The sequence below is a fragment of the Bufo bufo genome, chromosome 4 (genome assembly GCF_905171765.1).
Source record: "Bufo bufo chromosome 4, aBufBuf1.1, whole genome shotgun sequence".
Taxonomy (NCBI): Eukaryota; Metazoa; Chordata; class Amphibia; order Anura; family Bufonidae; genus Bufo; species Bufo bufo.
In genome coordinates this window covers 177705416-177721856 of record NC_053392.1, presented here as the reverse complement: position 1 = coordinate 177721856, position 16441 = coordinate 177705416, and the positions used below count along the sequence as shown (strand labels likewise).

The window sequence follows — 16441 nt, the reverse complement described above, 5'->3', positions numbered from 1 at the left end:
ACCACTCGCATATATCCGTTGTGGTATACATATCTATATTTTTATTTCTAAATAAATAATTTATTATTATTTACAACTTATCTATTCATATGTGTACCTAGACATTTGAGTGCCCTCCAACTTACTTATCCACTGTATAAAACCTGCCTGTCATACTGACGCACATTAACTTTTTCACTACCAGAAAGGACTAGCCATGCATGTTGCTGCAATGCACAGTGATGTACACCAAGATACAATCTCCCTCCAGGCCGGGATATTGTTGATTTAACACTCTTTGTGACAAATTAATTTGGAACGAAGCTAATTTCTTGGAGAAATTCAGCAAAGCATCCGAATCAAAATTTTAAAAAATTAGTTCATCTCTAGTCTAAGCAATAATGTGTTTAGACAAAATTATCTGAAGATTTCCACTAAACTGATGCCTAGATTGTGGACTGTGTTCCTGGAGATAACCCTGTTCATATGCAGTTTTAACACATATGGATGTCTTTGAGTGGGATTGCCCTTTCAGAATCCCATTCTTTAAGTCATAAAAATTAACTAATATGTACAGTAAGATTCCACTTTGGTGGACTCAAGCATCTACAGTGTATATATGACCACCATAAGCCTTTTTAAAGGACCACATCTATGAAAAAAACAAACATATAATCTAGACAAAATTTCATGAGACAGCTTATCAGTTCCACCATATACTATGCATACTGGTCATGTTCTTTGAGAGGATCACCTCTCTAGAACACCATTTTTATGCTATAATTTTGGGTACTGATCTCAAAGAGGCTTCACTGTACTACAATGTCAAGCTGGCCGCAGTTTTCCCCAGCCTGAGTTATAAGTAGTGATGAGCGGCAGTGGCAATATTCGAATTCACGATATTTCGTGAATATTTGGGCGAATAGTCATCATAAATTCACGAATTCGAGAATTCGCCTTTATTTTCTTGATTGCGAAAATCGGCAAAGTAATATGTGCATATTGCGCGTGTAATACAGGCGTGGGTCAATATAGCTACATTTTTCAAGCTGCTAGAAGTTTCCTGAGACTGGAGAAAATGGTTGGCACGGCAGAACATTACAATAGCTTTATATGCAGATAGAGTGCTCCAATATATTTGCGATTGCAAAATCGGCACTAATGATGCAAATATTTTGGCGCAATACATGCAACTTCACATTTTATCAGGTCTGACTACTTAGTATTGTTGTGAACTTGTGACATCACAGCACTATCTGTAGCATGTATGTATGGACAGCAGAACCTATCACACTACCTAACACTCTGCACTGGAACCTGTCAGCTACACTATATCAGGATATAACCTACACTGACTATCTCCCACTAACTATCTGTATTATATATATAAGCTATCTAACTATCTATCTAATGTAATGACTCAGGAAAGCACAGAGCACAGCAATGACACTGCTCTCTCTCTCAGATCTGCAAAATACTGCATACAAGGGCTGCTGGGGAGGTTCTTATATAGTAAGGGGTAGGCAACTTTCCTATTGGTTGCTAGGGATGTTGCTAAGACATTGCAGCCTTCTCATTGGCCCACAAGCAAAAAGCAGGGAGGGATTATGGGTTCAGATGAAAAAAAATCTAGAATATTTACGAATACGAATATATAGCACTATATTCTAAATCTTCACAAATTCTCAAAGTGGCGATATTTGCGATTAAAATTAGCGATTCGAATATTCGCGCCCAACACTAGTTATGAGACAACCCTTCTATTTTTAACAGTAATACACATAACATTTAAGAAAGTATTTTACCGGTTTCATTGGTAATTTCTCCATCTGCACATGAAATACAGTCAAAGCAGCACACTGGTTCTCCTTGCCTAATGCCTTTTCTTGTACCTGGAATACAGCTGTTACTGCAAACCGATACTGGAGACTAGAGTAAAGATGAAAAAAATATAATGAAAATAAATAATAAATGTTATTAATATTAGAAATGATGCCATTTTATATTTCAGCTGTATTATGTTAAATTGGTATTAGATTATAATAAGGGGTTGGGTCAGCACAACCTGCCTGTAGGTGCACATCACTATGGCGAAATACATATACAAACGGAAAATGCAAATGTGATCGCACACTGCATCCAGCACTCTGCCCTCCATGCTGGACGAGACATTGGTTTATATTTTGGCCAAAGCATAGTAAGCCACTCACCGCGTCAAGGTTGTCTCTCAGGGACCACTCATGAGACAACCTTGACGCGGTGAGTGGCTTACTATGCTTTGGCCAAAATATAAACCAATGTCTCGTCCAGCATGGAGGGCAGAGTGCTGGATGTAGTGTGCGATCACATTTGCATTTTCCGTTGGTATTAGATTATGTAACAGTTTACTGCTATGCAGATATATAAAAACTTCAGATGTAAATAGATATTACGGTAACCCCTTGAGTCCCAGAGGATTTTTTGTTTTTCATTCCCTGCCTTTGTAGAGCCATAATGTTTCTATTTTTCTATTTATGTAGCCATATAAGGGCTTGTTTGTTGTGGGACAAGTTGTAATTTCTAATGTCACCATTTATTATTGCATACGATGTAGTGGGAGCTGGAAAAAATTCCAAATAGAGTGGAATTTGAAAAAAAATGCAATTTCATAACAATTTTACAGGTTTCGTTTTTATGGCATTCTCTATACAGTAAAACTGACCTGTTATCTTCATTCTCTGGGTCAGTAAATTTACCACAATACCACACAAAAATAGTTTACACCTTCGGGGGAATTTTTTTATGATTGCATTTTACTTATTTTGGGCTAAAATCATTATTAAAATGTGAATCCCTTGTCTCTGTACAGGGCTGATATTCTTTAGAAGCCGGATCTTTTCACCTTCTTCTGTCAGGAAGCTCAGCTGATCACTTATCCATGATCTCTGACCTCCTAAACAATTATTATAGCATAAGAATGTGTCTTAAATAAGTGTTTTTAACCTTTTAGTGATTTTGAGATAAGGGTTATTAGATGACCAGCACAAAGTGAAAGTATGATTCACACAGCTCCTGTGGATAGATAATCCGTACCTGATCTGTTGGGGTCCAACACCTGGGACCCCCGCCAATCAGCTGTTTTAGAAGGCAGTGGCGCTCCTGTGAGCGCTGTAGCCTTCTCCCAGCTTTTCTTTGGCCGAGTGATGACACGTTCAGATGTCACGTAGCCTAGGAGCAGCTCAAGTGAGTGGGGCTGAGTGCGACACCAAGCACAGCCACTATACAATGTATGGCACTGTTTTGTAAGCTGCGAGAAGGCAGCAGCACTCACAGGAGGATAGGTCATCCGTTTAAAAATACTGGAAAACCCTCTTAACCTTAGATGCTCTGTCACCTGGTTCCAGCATACCCTAATAGTCATATAGCCAGGTAGGGTACGTGCCATCACGTCACTGCACCCAGAAGTGGCGGTGCATGCACACTAGAAGACAAGGACTTGCCCAGAAGAGTGGGAACAGTTGAGTGCCCATGCGCCGTCATACATGCGAGTGCACACGCGCGGGATCTCAGCGCTAGACCAGTGAGTCTAGCGTTGCCAGTCAAATGCATTGGGGGCGTTATTAGAACATGCAGGGCGGCGGTATCATTTCTGGGTGTGTGGCAGAAGCAGTGCTCGGAAGGCATAACCCAGCCTCCGAGTGCTCTAGTTGCTCATTTAAATATTTATAAAAATTGCTTTTACAGCTAAAACGGACCTCAGAGAAGGGAATAAAAAGTATTGGTTTTTTTCAGTGTTAAGAGCCCTACCTGACTATATGACTATTAGGGTATGCTGGAATCAGGTGACAGAGCCTCTTTAACGGAACGGCTGCATATTTTTAATAAAGACCAACTGAAAAAATATCATATTTAGCCCAAAATGAGTAAATGCAATCATAAAAAATAAGTATATGCAATCATAAAAAAATGACCCCCAAGGTGTAGATTCTTTTTTTCTTTTCATCACCATTTTCTGAATCTCATAACTTTTTTACAGATATGTCCAGGGAGCTGTGCAAGGGCTTATTTTTTGTCAGATGATCTGTAGTTTGTCGATTCTATTTTGTGTCGACAATTCCTATTTATTTTTTTATTATTGATTATTTATTTTTATTTTAAATATGGGGAAAGGGGAGTGATTAGAATTTTTATATTTTCTACACTGACTATAACAAGCAATGATTAGATTGCCATTTCTATTTACTAATGGATTTTGATCTATTAAAGAAAAAACTATTCAGTATATTCCAATGCAGTGCTGTCACCTGCAGGCCTGTATTGGAATATTTCTGTGATAGGCATCGTAGTCTCCAGCAGGCTTCAGCCTTTTATTACAAGGTTCCCCGATCTCAAAGAGGGGATGCTGTTACTGGCTCCTGTATTTTCATCACTTAGATGCCGTGGTCACAACTGACTGTGGCACCTGAGGGGACAAATGTTTGTGATCAGCGTTATCACTGATCGCAGACATTAGCTCAGATACTTGGCGGTTATAGCGCGGGTGCCATATTTAAAGTGACTACTTCTGCCATACATGTATGGCACTGGTAGTAAAGCGGTCTTTTTCCATGAGTCCTCTGGGAACTTTTAATGCTGCTTCCTAGATTCTGTTACTTATTGTTTATTTAGCCTATATGTGTTGTATCTGAAATTAGCACTATATTCCATGATATATACCATGATTTCCTCCTCATGGGTGTATTGTAATAAGTAGTATATTGTTTAAGTAGTATAGTAGTACCTACCAGTCTGTTTGGGGTGTTCCAGAATATTGAGCTGTTGTCTATTTTAAGTTCAACACTTGCTCCTCCTCCAGTTACTTTATAATGTCCCATTTGTACAAAAGATAGTGTCTGATTGTCATGCCACTGCCAATTTAAAATGTCATAATATCCGTCTACATCACCTGAATCATCAAACTTCATGTATTCTTTAGTGTCAAGTGTGAATTTCGTATTCTTCAAATAGTACATAAGCTGTCGGAAAATATAAAGAAATCATACTAATATAGCACAAGAACAACCCGTCTCCTAAATGTAAATCTACATATGTTTCTAGGTTTGAAAATGCAAAGACTGATTAAAGAAGCATTTATGACAAATCAACAGAATATGACTCAACGGAGTATTCCTATCTCAGACATTTGATCATATCCCCAAAAGCTACAATATGCAGTTGGTACATCAACAGTGGAATGCATAAAACCACATGTGTAGGGCCAGGAGACATTGTCAAGTCTAGATTAATAACATGCTTCTTCTTAAAGGGTACCTGTCATGTTTTCATAAAGAAAAAAATCTATTTTAGCATATGTTACTGCTGCAGCAGCATTATACATAAAGCAATCTTTAGTTTCTTCACATACCACTGTTTTCCATGAGTTTTTCACTTTGTTACGGCTGTTTAAACATTTACAATATAAGGACGTTCTCAAGATGGCTCCTCTGCCAGTTCTCTGAGGGCAAAACCAGGGGCTTAACGACCATAGCGGCAGACCATGCGACTGCTATAGAGTCCAGGGCAAGAGGGGGCCCAGTCTTAGGCCTCATTCAAGCATACGTGGATTTGCTGAGTGCAGGAGCGCACGGCATCATTGGTTGCTATGACTCCGTGCGCTTCGTGCCGCCGCTGTACAGTAGTACACTCTTATAGATCATACAAGTGTATTACTGTACAGCGGCGGCACAAAGCGCACGGTGTCATAGCAACCAATGACCCCGTGCGCTCCTGCACTCAGCAGGATGGGTTTACACGGACCGTGGTCCATGAAAAGCCACGTATGTGTGAATGAGGCCTTAGTTGGGATCATCCCCTCTTCTACTGGAAGTGAAAACTTGGTCAGGACTCTACCCTGTAAAGGAACAACTTTTAGCAAATGAGGCAGTGGAAAAATGGCCCAAGGGTCATTGAAACAGGTTTAGGCAGACTCCCTTCTGTCTGTGTGGGGGGCCTGGTTTGATCCTTGCTATGGGGCCCTTACTTCTCTATGCACACCACTGCCAAAACTGCTTTCCCTCACTTACCATACAAACTTGCTGTAGCCAGTAGCTCCTGCCAGCCAATCAGATTGGATTACTGAGAGACACGCCTCCTCACTCTGAAGCCTAATGCAGGCATGCAGTGTGAAGGACCGTCCCTCTGTCTTCTTAGCCAGAGACAGATGAGCCATAGCAACTGTCTTTTAAAGGGCTTCTGTCATCCCCAAAACACATTTTATTTTTTTTGGGCTTGTTAAAATCCTTATTTAACGACTATTCCCTATATAGGGCTCTTACCTTTGTCTGTGGCTTCGTTTCCTTAAAAATCGATCTTTTAAAATATGCAAATCACTTCACTACCAGCAAGTAGGGCGTCTACTTGCTGGTAGCCGCTGCAAAAACCCGCCCCCTCCTCCTCTTGATTGACAGGGCCAGCCGCGATCTCCTCCTCCGGCTGGCCCTGTCAGCATTTCAAATCCCGCGCCTGTCTTCATTCGGCGCAGGTGTTCTGAGAGAAGGAGGCTCGCCTCCTCAGCACTCCCTCAGTGTGCCTGCGCCGATGACGTCTTCTCTTTCGGTGACGTCATCGGCGCAGGCGCACTGAGGGAGTGCTGAGGAGGCGAGCCTCCTTCTCTCAGAGCACCTGCGCCGAATGAAGACAGGCGCGGGATTTGAAATGCTGACAGGGCCAGCCGGAGGAGGAGAGCGCTCGCTGGCCCTGTAAATCAACAGGAGAAGGGGGTGTTTTTTTGCGGCAGCTAGCAGCAAGTAGACGTCCTACTTGCTGGTAGTGAAGTGATTTGCATATTTTAAAAGATTTTTAAGGAAACGAAGCCACAGACAAAGGTAAGAGCCCTATATAGGGAATAGTCGTTAAATAAGGATTTTAACAAGCCCAAAAAAAAAAGTGTTTTGGGGGTGACAGAAGCCCTTTAAGGGAGCAGTGGAAAGGGACAGAGGACATTAATGAAAGCTGTTATTATAAGGTAATTACTGATCTTTTGACAATTATTGACAGACTAACTCAGGTATACATGCCTAGCTCTAATAAACTAGCAAATAAAAAAAATATATGACAGTTCTCCTTTAACTTACTCCTTTGTGTTCTGCCCTTTAGGTCCAACACTCCTTACTGCTACAAAGCTGATACTCTTGGCAACTTGTAGTTTTTACAGTTTTTCTCTGTATTTGGAATGCTCGCTAAAGGGAGTTTATACTGATCAAAAACTTGAAAAATCAGCTTTATTCGTCTCACATTCACTTCAGTATTTAAACATATAGGAGGTCATTTATTAAGACCGGTGTTTAATAACCCCTATATCTGGCGGTAGATTTGCCGAAGTTATGAAGAGGTGCCAGCCTCTACATTACTTTGGCGTATCTAGTGCCAGTCCAAATGTAAACCTTGCTGTCTTACATTTAGACCATTTTCTACACCTAAAACAGGCATAGAAAATTATGAATGAGAACCTGTCGGCCCGTCCTCTGCCACGCCCACACCTCAAACACTTTTTTAGACCTCCTGTGAGCAGGGCAAAGTCGCTGATTATGGCGTAAATAAACTTTGAGCCACAATCTGCGTCAGAAATATGACAGAAGGTCTTCATACCTTTTAATTTTTTTCACATTTTGTTATGTTGGAGCCTTGTGCTAAAATAAAAAGAGTTAAAATTTTTCCCCATCCTTCTGAACTCAATACCCGATAAAGTGAAAACAGAATGTTAGAAATCTTTGCTAATTTATTGAAAAGGAAAAACTAAATGATTGCATTGACAGAAGTATTCAGACCCTTTACTCAGGGCTTACTTAAAGCATCTTTGGTAGCGATTATAGCCTCCAGTCTCCTTGGGTATGATTCCACAAGGTTTGTACATCTGGATTTGGGGATTTTTTGCCATCCTTCTCTGCAGGTTGGATGAGGACCATCTGTGGACAGCCATTTTCAGATTTCTCCAAAGATATTCGATTGGGTTCAAGTCAGGACTCAGGATGGACCACGTGTTGGAAGTGCAGTATCCCAGAGCAGGGGGTACAGTATTTGCAAATGGCTTGTTCTTTAATGTCATTTTATTAAATATGATGTATTGTATTGCTATGTCATGTATTACAACCAATATTGCCATGTAAGGATGTCACAACCATGTTTAACAATTCTGGCTCAGCCTTTGCAGGGTGCTAGGTTATGGCTGGCTCTACCCCATAGCTCTAGTCAGATCTAGGGACAGTTCCGAGATCAATGAAGCAAAGTCCATTGCTCCCTCTTCCCAGGCCCAAGAATGCAACAGAGACTAGGCAGAAAGAAAAGGAGAGAAAGATAAAGGAGATAATTTGATAATTTGTAATCTGCATGGCCAAGCATAGGAGTCAGCAAGGTAATCTGCTAATACAGAAAATGATACTTTGATGCAAGTGAGAGCCACCATTAAGAAACTTTTAACACTTGGACACATCCTGGCCAGACATGCCTTCAAATATTTGGCAGTGGACATTACAGCCATTATTGCCAAAGTACTGTTGCCAGCCATAGATTCTACTGAGACGGTCTTTAGCAAGATAGAAAGGTAAGGGGGCCATAACTCGCATCTTTGCCTAAATCCATACATCGCTATCTGCGAGAGAATATCATTGTGAACAGTTGGAACTGTGTTTTGCTATAGTTAGATGTACTGTAACTCCCATGTTTTCTACTACAGTAAAGAGAGATGTATATTATTCTAACTCTGTCCTGGTTTTCTGACTATATCATACGCTGGCCATTGCACTTTACATGCCTTGTCTTGCACCCATCTAAACACCTAAGATCAAGGACACCCTATCAACCATCAGGAAGGAGCCCTAGAATCAGGGTGTGCCCCGAGAGAAGAATGGGAGCAACAGTGTGAAGACAGCTTCCGTGATTGCCTGTGACCGCCAGAGCCACTACCACTCCCATCATTTGCTCCGACTCCTCATGGGATGACTGCAGAAGGTACACCTTCGGCCCAGTATGAGGTCCAGAGCACTCTGCATCAGATTTTTATTAACAATATCTCTATACTCGATTCCATTTAGCTTTCCCTCAACTCTGAACAATCTCTCTGTCCCAGCCATTAAAACCGCCCCCACAGCATGATGCTGCCACCACTGTAGGAATGGTTTTGGGGAGTGCCTGGTTTCCTCCAAACATTACGCTTAGAATTGAGGCCAAAAAGTTTAATCTTGGTTTCAACAGACCAGAGAATCTTGTTTATCACAGTCTGAGGGTCCTTTATGCACTTTTTTTCAAACTTTCATGGGCCATAAAGACCAGATTGGGGGAATGCTGCAGTGATGGTGGACCTTCTGGAAGATCCTCCCATCTGCACACAGGATCTATAGAGCTCAGCCAGAGAGACCATTGGGTTCTCGATCACCTCTCTTACCATAGCCCTTTGACCCCTCAGTCAATTGAATTTACCACAGGTGGACTCCAATCGAGGTGTAAAAACATCTCAAAAATTGGAAATGGGAGGGCCCCAGAGCAAACATTTCTAAAATTCTGTGTTCACTTTTCCCATTATGCTATTGAGTGCCAAATTGGGAAAATTATTATTATTATTATTATTATTATTATTTTAGCACAAGGACTCAAAATAAAATGTCTGAAGACTTTCCAAAAGCATTGTATATGTACAAGTATATGGACATGGCTTTAATTAAACTGAAGTGTAACAGTCCCAGTTAAATATACCATACATTATAAATCTATATGTTTATGTTTATTATGCACATTCACAATGCATAGGTAAGACAAATACTTACTTGCCATGGCTCAAAATCAAGCAAATTTGCACAAGAAGCAGCTGGAAAAGGCCCACGCCCTGGCACACATATGTCTAAATCATGGAGAGCATGTGCAATTGTGTAAACAGCTTTGTATACACTGTAAGTGATGCGAAGTTCAGACACATCAGTGTATGTATTTAATATATCTTTAAATTGTTCTTTTCCAGTGCAGAGGCGAGGAGATATATTCCTTTTCCGTCCTGCCACAATTGCTTCTATGCTTATATTAGTATAAAATGCTGCTCTTTGTGTGGGCCAGGTACAATTGAAGGCTTCCTCCCAGAACTCATATACCAGATCATCAGTCCCATGCTCTGGATGAATGTCAAGGAGGAATTGCTCAAAGCCTGGTATTTCTGCTCTACGGATAGCAAAACCAATGGTTCCTCCGAGGAATGAGAAGTATTGTGGCTTAGCTATTAGTGCTGATGTCGTCCAGGCTTCACTGGATAAATAGGTTTTACCAGTAATATTAGTAGCTGCCAGAGCTTCCATTAATGGACTAAGGTCAATGTCAGATGAAAAGATGACAATGACATTGGCTGTTGACCCACGTATTGTCTCCACAATGGCATCTATACTTTCTTTGTTATAGATCCTTGGCAGTGTTTCAGAGAAAGCAATGCATACTCCATTTTTTTCAACCTCCTCTTTGAAGACCTTTATGCCATATTTCCCATAGTCATCATCTGCTGCAATTGTCCCAACCCATGTCCAACCAAAATATGTGACTAGGTCAGCAAAGCCTTTGGACTGGGATTGATCGCTAGGTATTGTGCGGAGAAAAGATGGAAACTGAAACTTGTCACTGAGAACTGAGCAAGAAGATGCATATCCCACCTGTAAATTAAAGGGATAAACACATGTTCTTTACAAAATGTCTATGAATGTCTCAAAAATAAGCAACCTAGCTGTTTTACATGCTAACCCTTATACATTCATATAATTAAATGGATATTTAAAAATCATTTCTTAAAAATAAATATATCTAGGTAGTAAATTGCAGTAATTAACTGGATATTCAACAAATCTCCAAATCTATAAAACCTTTCATAAGGTTAGTGGTAGAGGAAAAACTTGTTGGGCAACGGTTACAGTAAGTTACCCTTAATTTCTATTATCACAAATGTTAGGCATTTATACCGTATTTTCTGTTTTGACTCTGCACTTTTAATAAATCTAGACTATGGTCCCAATCAGGCCATGGACCCTGGAGGACTCCTCTAATACCTAAATGGTCAGTCCATCCTTCATTATGCCTTTTTCCACCCTACAATGATATAATAATTTACATCAATGGAGAGTTACATTAATGGAATTTTATTGTGTAATATACATGAAAATGCTTTTAGGCATGTAAGAAATCTAAGGAACAGTGCTACATAACCAGAGAGGGGTTCTTTTCCCCAAGACTTCACCAAAAGCGCCCTATGGAAGGTCAAGTAAAGGTATGGGCTCACTGTTTGGTTGGGTTCAAATACTGGGTTATTCATAAGATACTGAGCTAGGGATTATCTTAAAGGGATTATTCCACAAATTTAAACCTCTCTTTTACTCACATATGTGGAAGACTTTCTTCTCTTTCAGTGGATGGGCAGCAGCAAGTCACATGAGACAACAAAGCACTTGCATTTCCCAGGATGAACTGCAATTAACTCTTGTTAACTCCTTCTCCCCTGTATAGAATATAGTCTCTTACATAGGTAGGGCTCCACAGGAACATCGCTGTGAGAGGACTCGAGGAATTCAGAAAGCCAGAGGTTACCACAGCAACCAAATGGCTCCCTTGATCTCAGTGCAGGGGAGCCATTCAGGCCCTAGGAGCAGAGTGCTCCCAGGGAAAGACCGCTCAGATTCAGTGGATGTAATTGATCACAGCATCTGAAGGGTTAAGGCTAGGTCTACACGACGACATTTGTCGCGCGACATTTTGTTGCACCAATGTCGCGCGACAATTTTTATAATGGCAGTCTATGGTGTCGCACTGCAACATGCAACATGCTGCGACTGCGACGCAACAGTCGCAGAAAATCCATTCGAGATGGATTTTTCTGCGACTGTTGCGTCGCAGTCGCAGCATGTCGCATGTTGCAGTGCGACACCATAGACTGCCATTATAAAAATTGTCGCGCAACATTGGTGCAACAAAATGTTGCGCGACAAATGTTGCGCCCTATCTGTCGCGCGACTTATTGTCGCGCGACAAATGTCGTCGTGTAGATCTAGCCTTAATGTCCAAAATCGGCATTATTGCCAATCAGGGACATTGCTTCTGGGTGTCTTCTGTGAAAAACAGTAGGCATCTGACAGCAAAGGTGCCACCTCAGCTTCTAAACTTCTGCCATACATATGCGTCGGAGGTCTAGGGGTGAATTTAAGTAACAGTTGAGGAAATAGATCCGAGCTACAATACCTGACATAGCCCATGGTATAGGCAGGTGCTATTTCTAGATGAATAGCACCACAGCCTTTTTGTAATTTCAGACAACTCCTTAACTGTGATGTCAAATGTACTTTAATATAATAATAATAGAATATATCTAAAAATAAATAGTAAAATTTACCTGTGGAAAATAATAGAGCCCCAGTATTCTGGCAGTGGCAATGGACAAGGCTGATCCTCCAGCTCCGATAACAGCTGCCAGTGGTGCTCCTGCACTGCAGCGGAAGTTTGGATGGGTTTCATTCTGTCCAGTAAGAAATGTTAAGGTGGCTTCAACAGATTTGGAGATAGTGAAGCATGTATCAAAAATCTGGTAACCCAAGGTAATTCTTGGTAGAATGTCTTTGCGTTTATTTATTTCATCAATAGCAAACATCATCGCTCGGGTCCATCGCAAAGCCCGAAAATTAAACCTGCATATAAAGAGAATATATTATATCTACATTTATCTACACATGCAAAAAGATGAAATTACAACACCAGGATTCCAAACGGGCACGATGTTTCAGCTTAAACATTGAGTCTGTCTCAAGCAGATACAGAGGGTATAGAGTCAAATATAAATAGGAAGCTCTTACATCATATCCTAATTATGCAATTATTAAATTAATAAAATATACAATAAAAATATGATCCATCATAATCCAAAATTAGCATACAGGGTGTTACACAAAGTGCTATGTGCGTAATCACATATTTAAAAAATGACTGAAATAAAACATATTTCATAATAATATACAGTGCCTCAAATAATTGCTAGTTAACATATCAGAAGTCCAGAAGTCACTTACAAAAAGTACAATGCATTGTCACGGTGAGGTTCACTGACAGTTTTTGCCGTGTAGGCTGGCTGCATGCCCTCTCGTGTACTGGCTGCAGGCTGACACCTGTGTATGCTGGTTGCTTGGGGCTGCCTGCTGGCTGCAGTGGTGTGTGTGTGAACTGTGGCCTGTGTTTGTGGATTCCATGTCGGCATATCTGTGGTTCCTGTCTCTGGTGCCGTGCAGGCTGGCTGCATGCGCTTTGTGTACTGGCTGTGGGTGTTCCTATACATGCTGGTTCTGCAATGCGTGCTGACTGCGGCCTTGAGTGTGAACAGGGACTGAGTTTGAATTCACTTGTGATTGTATGTTCTGTGCTTCTTGTTAATCCTGGTTCTGGAGGGGTTAACATTCCCTGGTCTGGGTTTGGGTGTGGCTTATCAGGTGCCCTTGTTTCGCCAGCTATATCTATCTGTGAGCTGTAGGGCTTGAGGTCAGTCTATCTTGTGCCTTACTGGGTGTAACCTCTTGCTGCTGACCCAGTTTTTTTTTCCATCTGCCCTTGTTTGTGGTGTTGCCTGGTTTGCATTGTTGTTGTTGCTTTGTCTGTTCTCTGTACCTGTCCTGTGATGATGTTGTTATCCTTGTCCATGCCTTGCCTGTTCTTCTGTACCTGTTCTCTGTCTGGATCCACTCTGTTCCATGTCTAACCTAGAAGTGCTCTAACTGCGTCTGATAGCCTGGCAGTGCTAAACTGCTTCTGATCCTGTCCTATGTCCAGCCTGGCAGTGCCTACTGCTTCTGATCTAGTCTGTTTCTTGTCTGTCCTACAGTGACTTACTGCTTCTGATCCTGTATTTGTCCTGCCTTCGTGAGAGGGTCCCTGGGTTCTCCGGAGGGAGGATCTCTAGTCTGTGTGCAGCTCTGCCTGTGACCGCCATGCTTCCATTCCACTTGGGGTCCAGGCATCTGCTTCTGTGCTGGTTCCCGTTTGTCTTGTCATCTGATCCTTGTCCTGTGTTTGGCTGGGTCCCAGTTCTGTTGTCTGTTCTGCTGGTGCTTGCACCAGCGTGGTTCTCAGCCAAGTGTACTGGGACCTTCCTGGAGGTGCAACTCTCAGCATGCCCGAACAGCTGTAAGCCCACAGCAGGGCATTTTGGGAGTTGTAGTTTTACAACAGCTGGAGGGCCGCAGGTTGAGCATGCCTAGTCTAGAGCGTGTTTCCTGATTGTACAATTCGCTAAACATCAGTAGAACTAGGATGGCATCACTGTGCATGTCAATTGCTTCCCTGTGATGTCTATTGTGCATGTCATAAGTCTTTATGAAACATCTCCTGCCCAGTAGCTAGTACTGTGCTTGTCAGGGCACTTAGAAAGGGGGATATTTATCAAACTGGTGTAAGGTAGAACTGGCTTAATTTCCCATAGCAACCAATTAAATTCCACCTTTTATCTTCCAAAGGAGCTATGAAAAATAAAAAAGGTGGAATCTGAGTGGTTGATATGGGCAAGTAAGGCAGTTTTACCATACACCAGTTTGATAAATCTTCCCCACAGTGTTCATAAGACACTGAATGTCTGATAGGTGTCAGTTCCACTTACAGGACTACCCTTCCCAAAGGAAAAATGGGAGTCACCTTCTCCACTGATTGCACTCCAGAAAGTAAGAGATTATGCATGTATTCATTTCTCAGAATTGTAATTGTTAATGTAACCGACTCTATCTTATCTTTAAACAAACTTTTCCAAACTGCTTAAAGACATTCCAAAATAAGGTGTGTGATGGGGGTGGTGGGCTACAAGACTTGTTTTGGTTGCCAAGGGCTAAGGCTAGGCAGACCCTGTCCACACATTCCACCATAACCTGCTCTATCCTGACATGAGGCTATCATGCCCTGTTATCTATAATCTGATTGGCTCAGTGTCCTATACCATAAACATCTGATTGGCTTTGTGTTTGTGACTTTATGTATAAATAAACACTGAGGAAGGGGAAACCCGGACTCTATTGTACACCAACTCTGTGTGTGCTTGATGCCCCCCGGCCGATGATTTGCTTGAACCTCGACAACTTCATTTTTAGTAGTGGAAGCTACTCTAACATAGTTATTATGAGTTGTTGAAACTAGTTTCACTAGTCTCATATATTTCAAAGAAGATAGCTGCATACCTACATAGCCACCTTTTTACCCCATATACTCCTTTCTGGAGTGCCACCCAGAGGTCAGAAGACCACCATTATTCTAACACATGCGGGTTCCCGATATGGCCCTTCTCCCGCACCATGCAGCATTCCTCTATAATGGACAACACATATGAGCAGCCACCAGATACAGACAAGCATATCTGTCATGAGATGGTTGGGGGCTGCACAGAATGGTATCACGAGCCACATGTGGCATGAGTCGCAGGTTGTGTATCCCCGCTCTCAATCTGTGCTTACAAATACACCATATGCTAATTCATATAGCTTCACATGCATATAGATGGATTTACATCCTCATTTCTAGCTAGGGAACATGCACTAGACTGTGACTGTATATTTACCTACATAGTTATAATGGTGAAAAACAGGGCCAAGGAGTTGCATTACGTTATTTCCCGCGATTACATTAATAACCTCAACTAAGACATCTTTGAACCATTAAACATCACAGGGTATGAAAGTCAAAGGGAACAGTCTTCCTTATTAGCCTTGGCTGTTACCATCAGTACATTCTCGTGTTGCCAGTTTAACTACCCCTAGACATTTGTGGTCCCTTAAATCATCAGTGACTAACATCTGCTATTTTGGAATTTTGGAGATAGCAGACCTGGGTGTTGTAGCCTGATGAGGAAGGCAGTTCACCTATGAAACGCATTGTTGTTTACCTTAGTTTACCTAAATTAGAAGACACCATTCAGAATCTGCCATCCTTGATGCCACTGCCATATTGGGGATCCTGTCTTTATCGATCTCTTTATTTTTTTGTCTGGCCACAGCTTCAACAGTCCTCGTCTGGATCTCAGTTGGCATATCCATGTTTCCATAGGGATTGTGCCTGTTAGCAAAACACCATAAGGTGATGTACCTTAACTGATGTTTTTATTGTCCTACACATTAAATGTTCTGCTCTTTTCTTTTTAGGACTATAACATCCTCTATTTAGTAGTACTATTATTTGTGTCACTACTAGATATTATTACTTAGTAATAACTAGAAAAGCTACAATTTCTGGGGAAATTGTGTGAAGTGTTCTTGCCTCCACCCAGGGGCGTAGCTATAGGGGAAGCAGGGGAGGCGGCTGCTTTGGGGTCCTGACCCGGAAGGGGCCCATCCAGGAGGAGGAGGACTAAAAGATTTTGTCAGGGCCCCCTCAACAGTATTACACAATGAAATTATATACAGTGAGAGTATAGACAGTGTAGGAAATGGATGGAACTGCCGGGCCTGGTCTGACAGAGTGATCTTTTTAC

At 41.6% G+C, this 16441-nt stretch overlaps 1 protein-coding gene across 1 annotated transcript in view; it reads right to left on the bottom strand.

Annotated features, from left to right (window-relative positions):
* Window positions 1-16441, bottom strand: part of LOC121000025 (vomeronasal type-2 receptor 1-like) — a 96757-nt gene that overhangs the window by 25067 nt on the left and 55249 nt on the right. The window contains exons 2-5 of the mRNA XM_040431054.1: window positions 12344-12635; window positions 9756-10619; window positions 4743-4973; window positions 1785-1908 (exon numbers count right to left, since the gene is read on the bottom strand). Coding sequence (XP_040286988.1) covers window positions 1785-1908; window positions 4743-4973; window positions 9756-10619; window positions 12344-12601 — 1477 coding nt within the window. The 5' untranslated portion in view covers window positions 12602-12635. The remainder of the gene's footprint in view (window positions 1-1784; window positions 1909-4742; window positions 4974-9755; window positions 10620-12343; window positions 12636-16441) is intronic.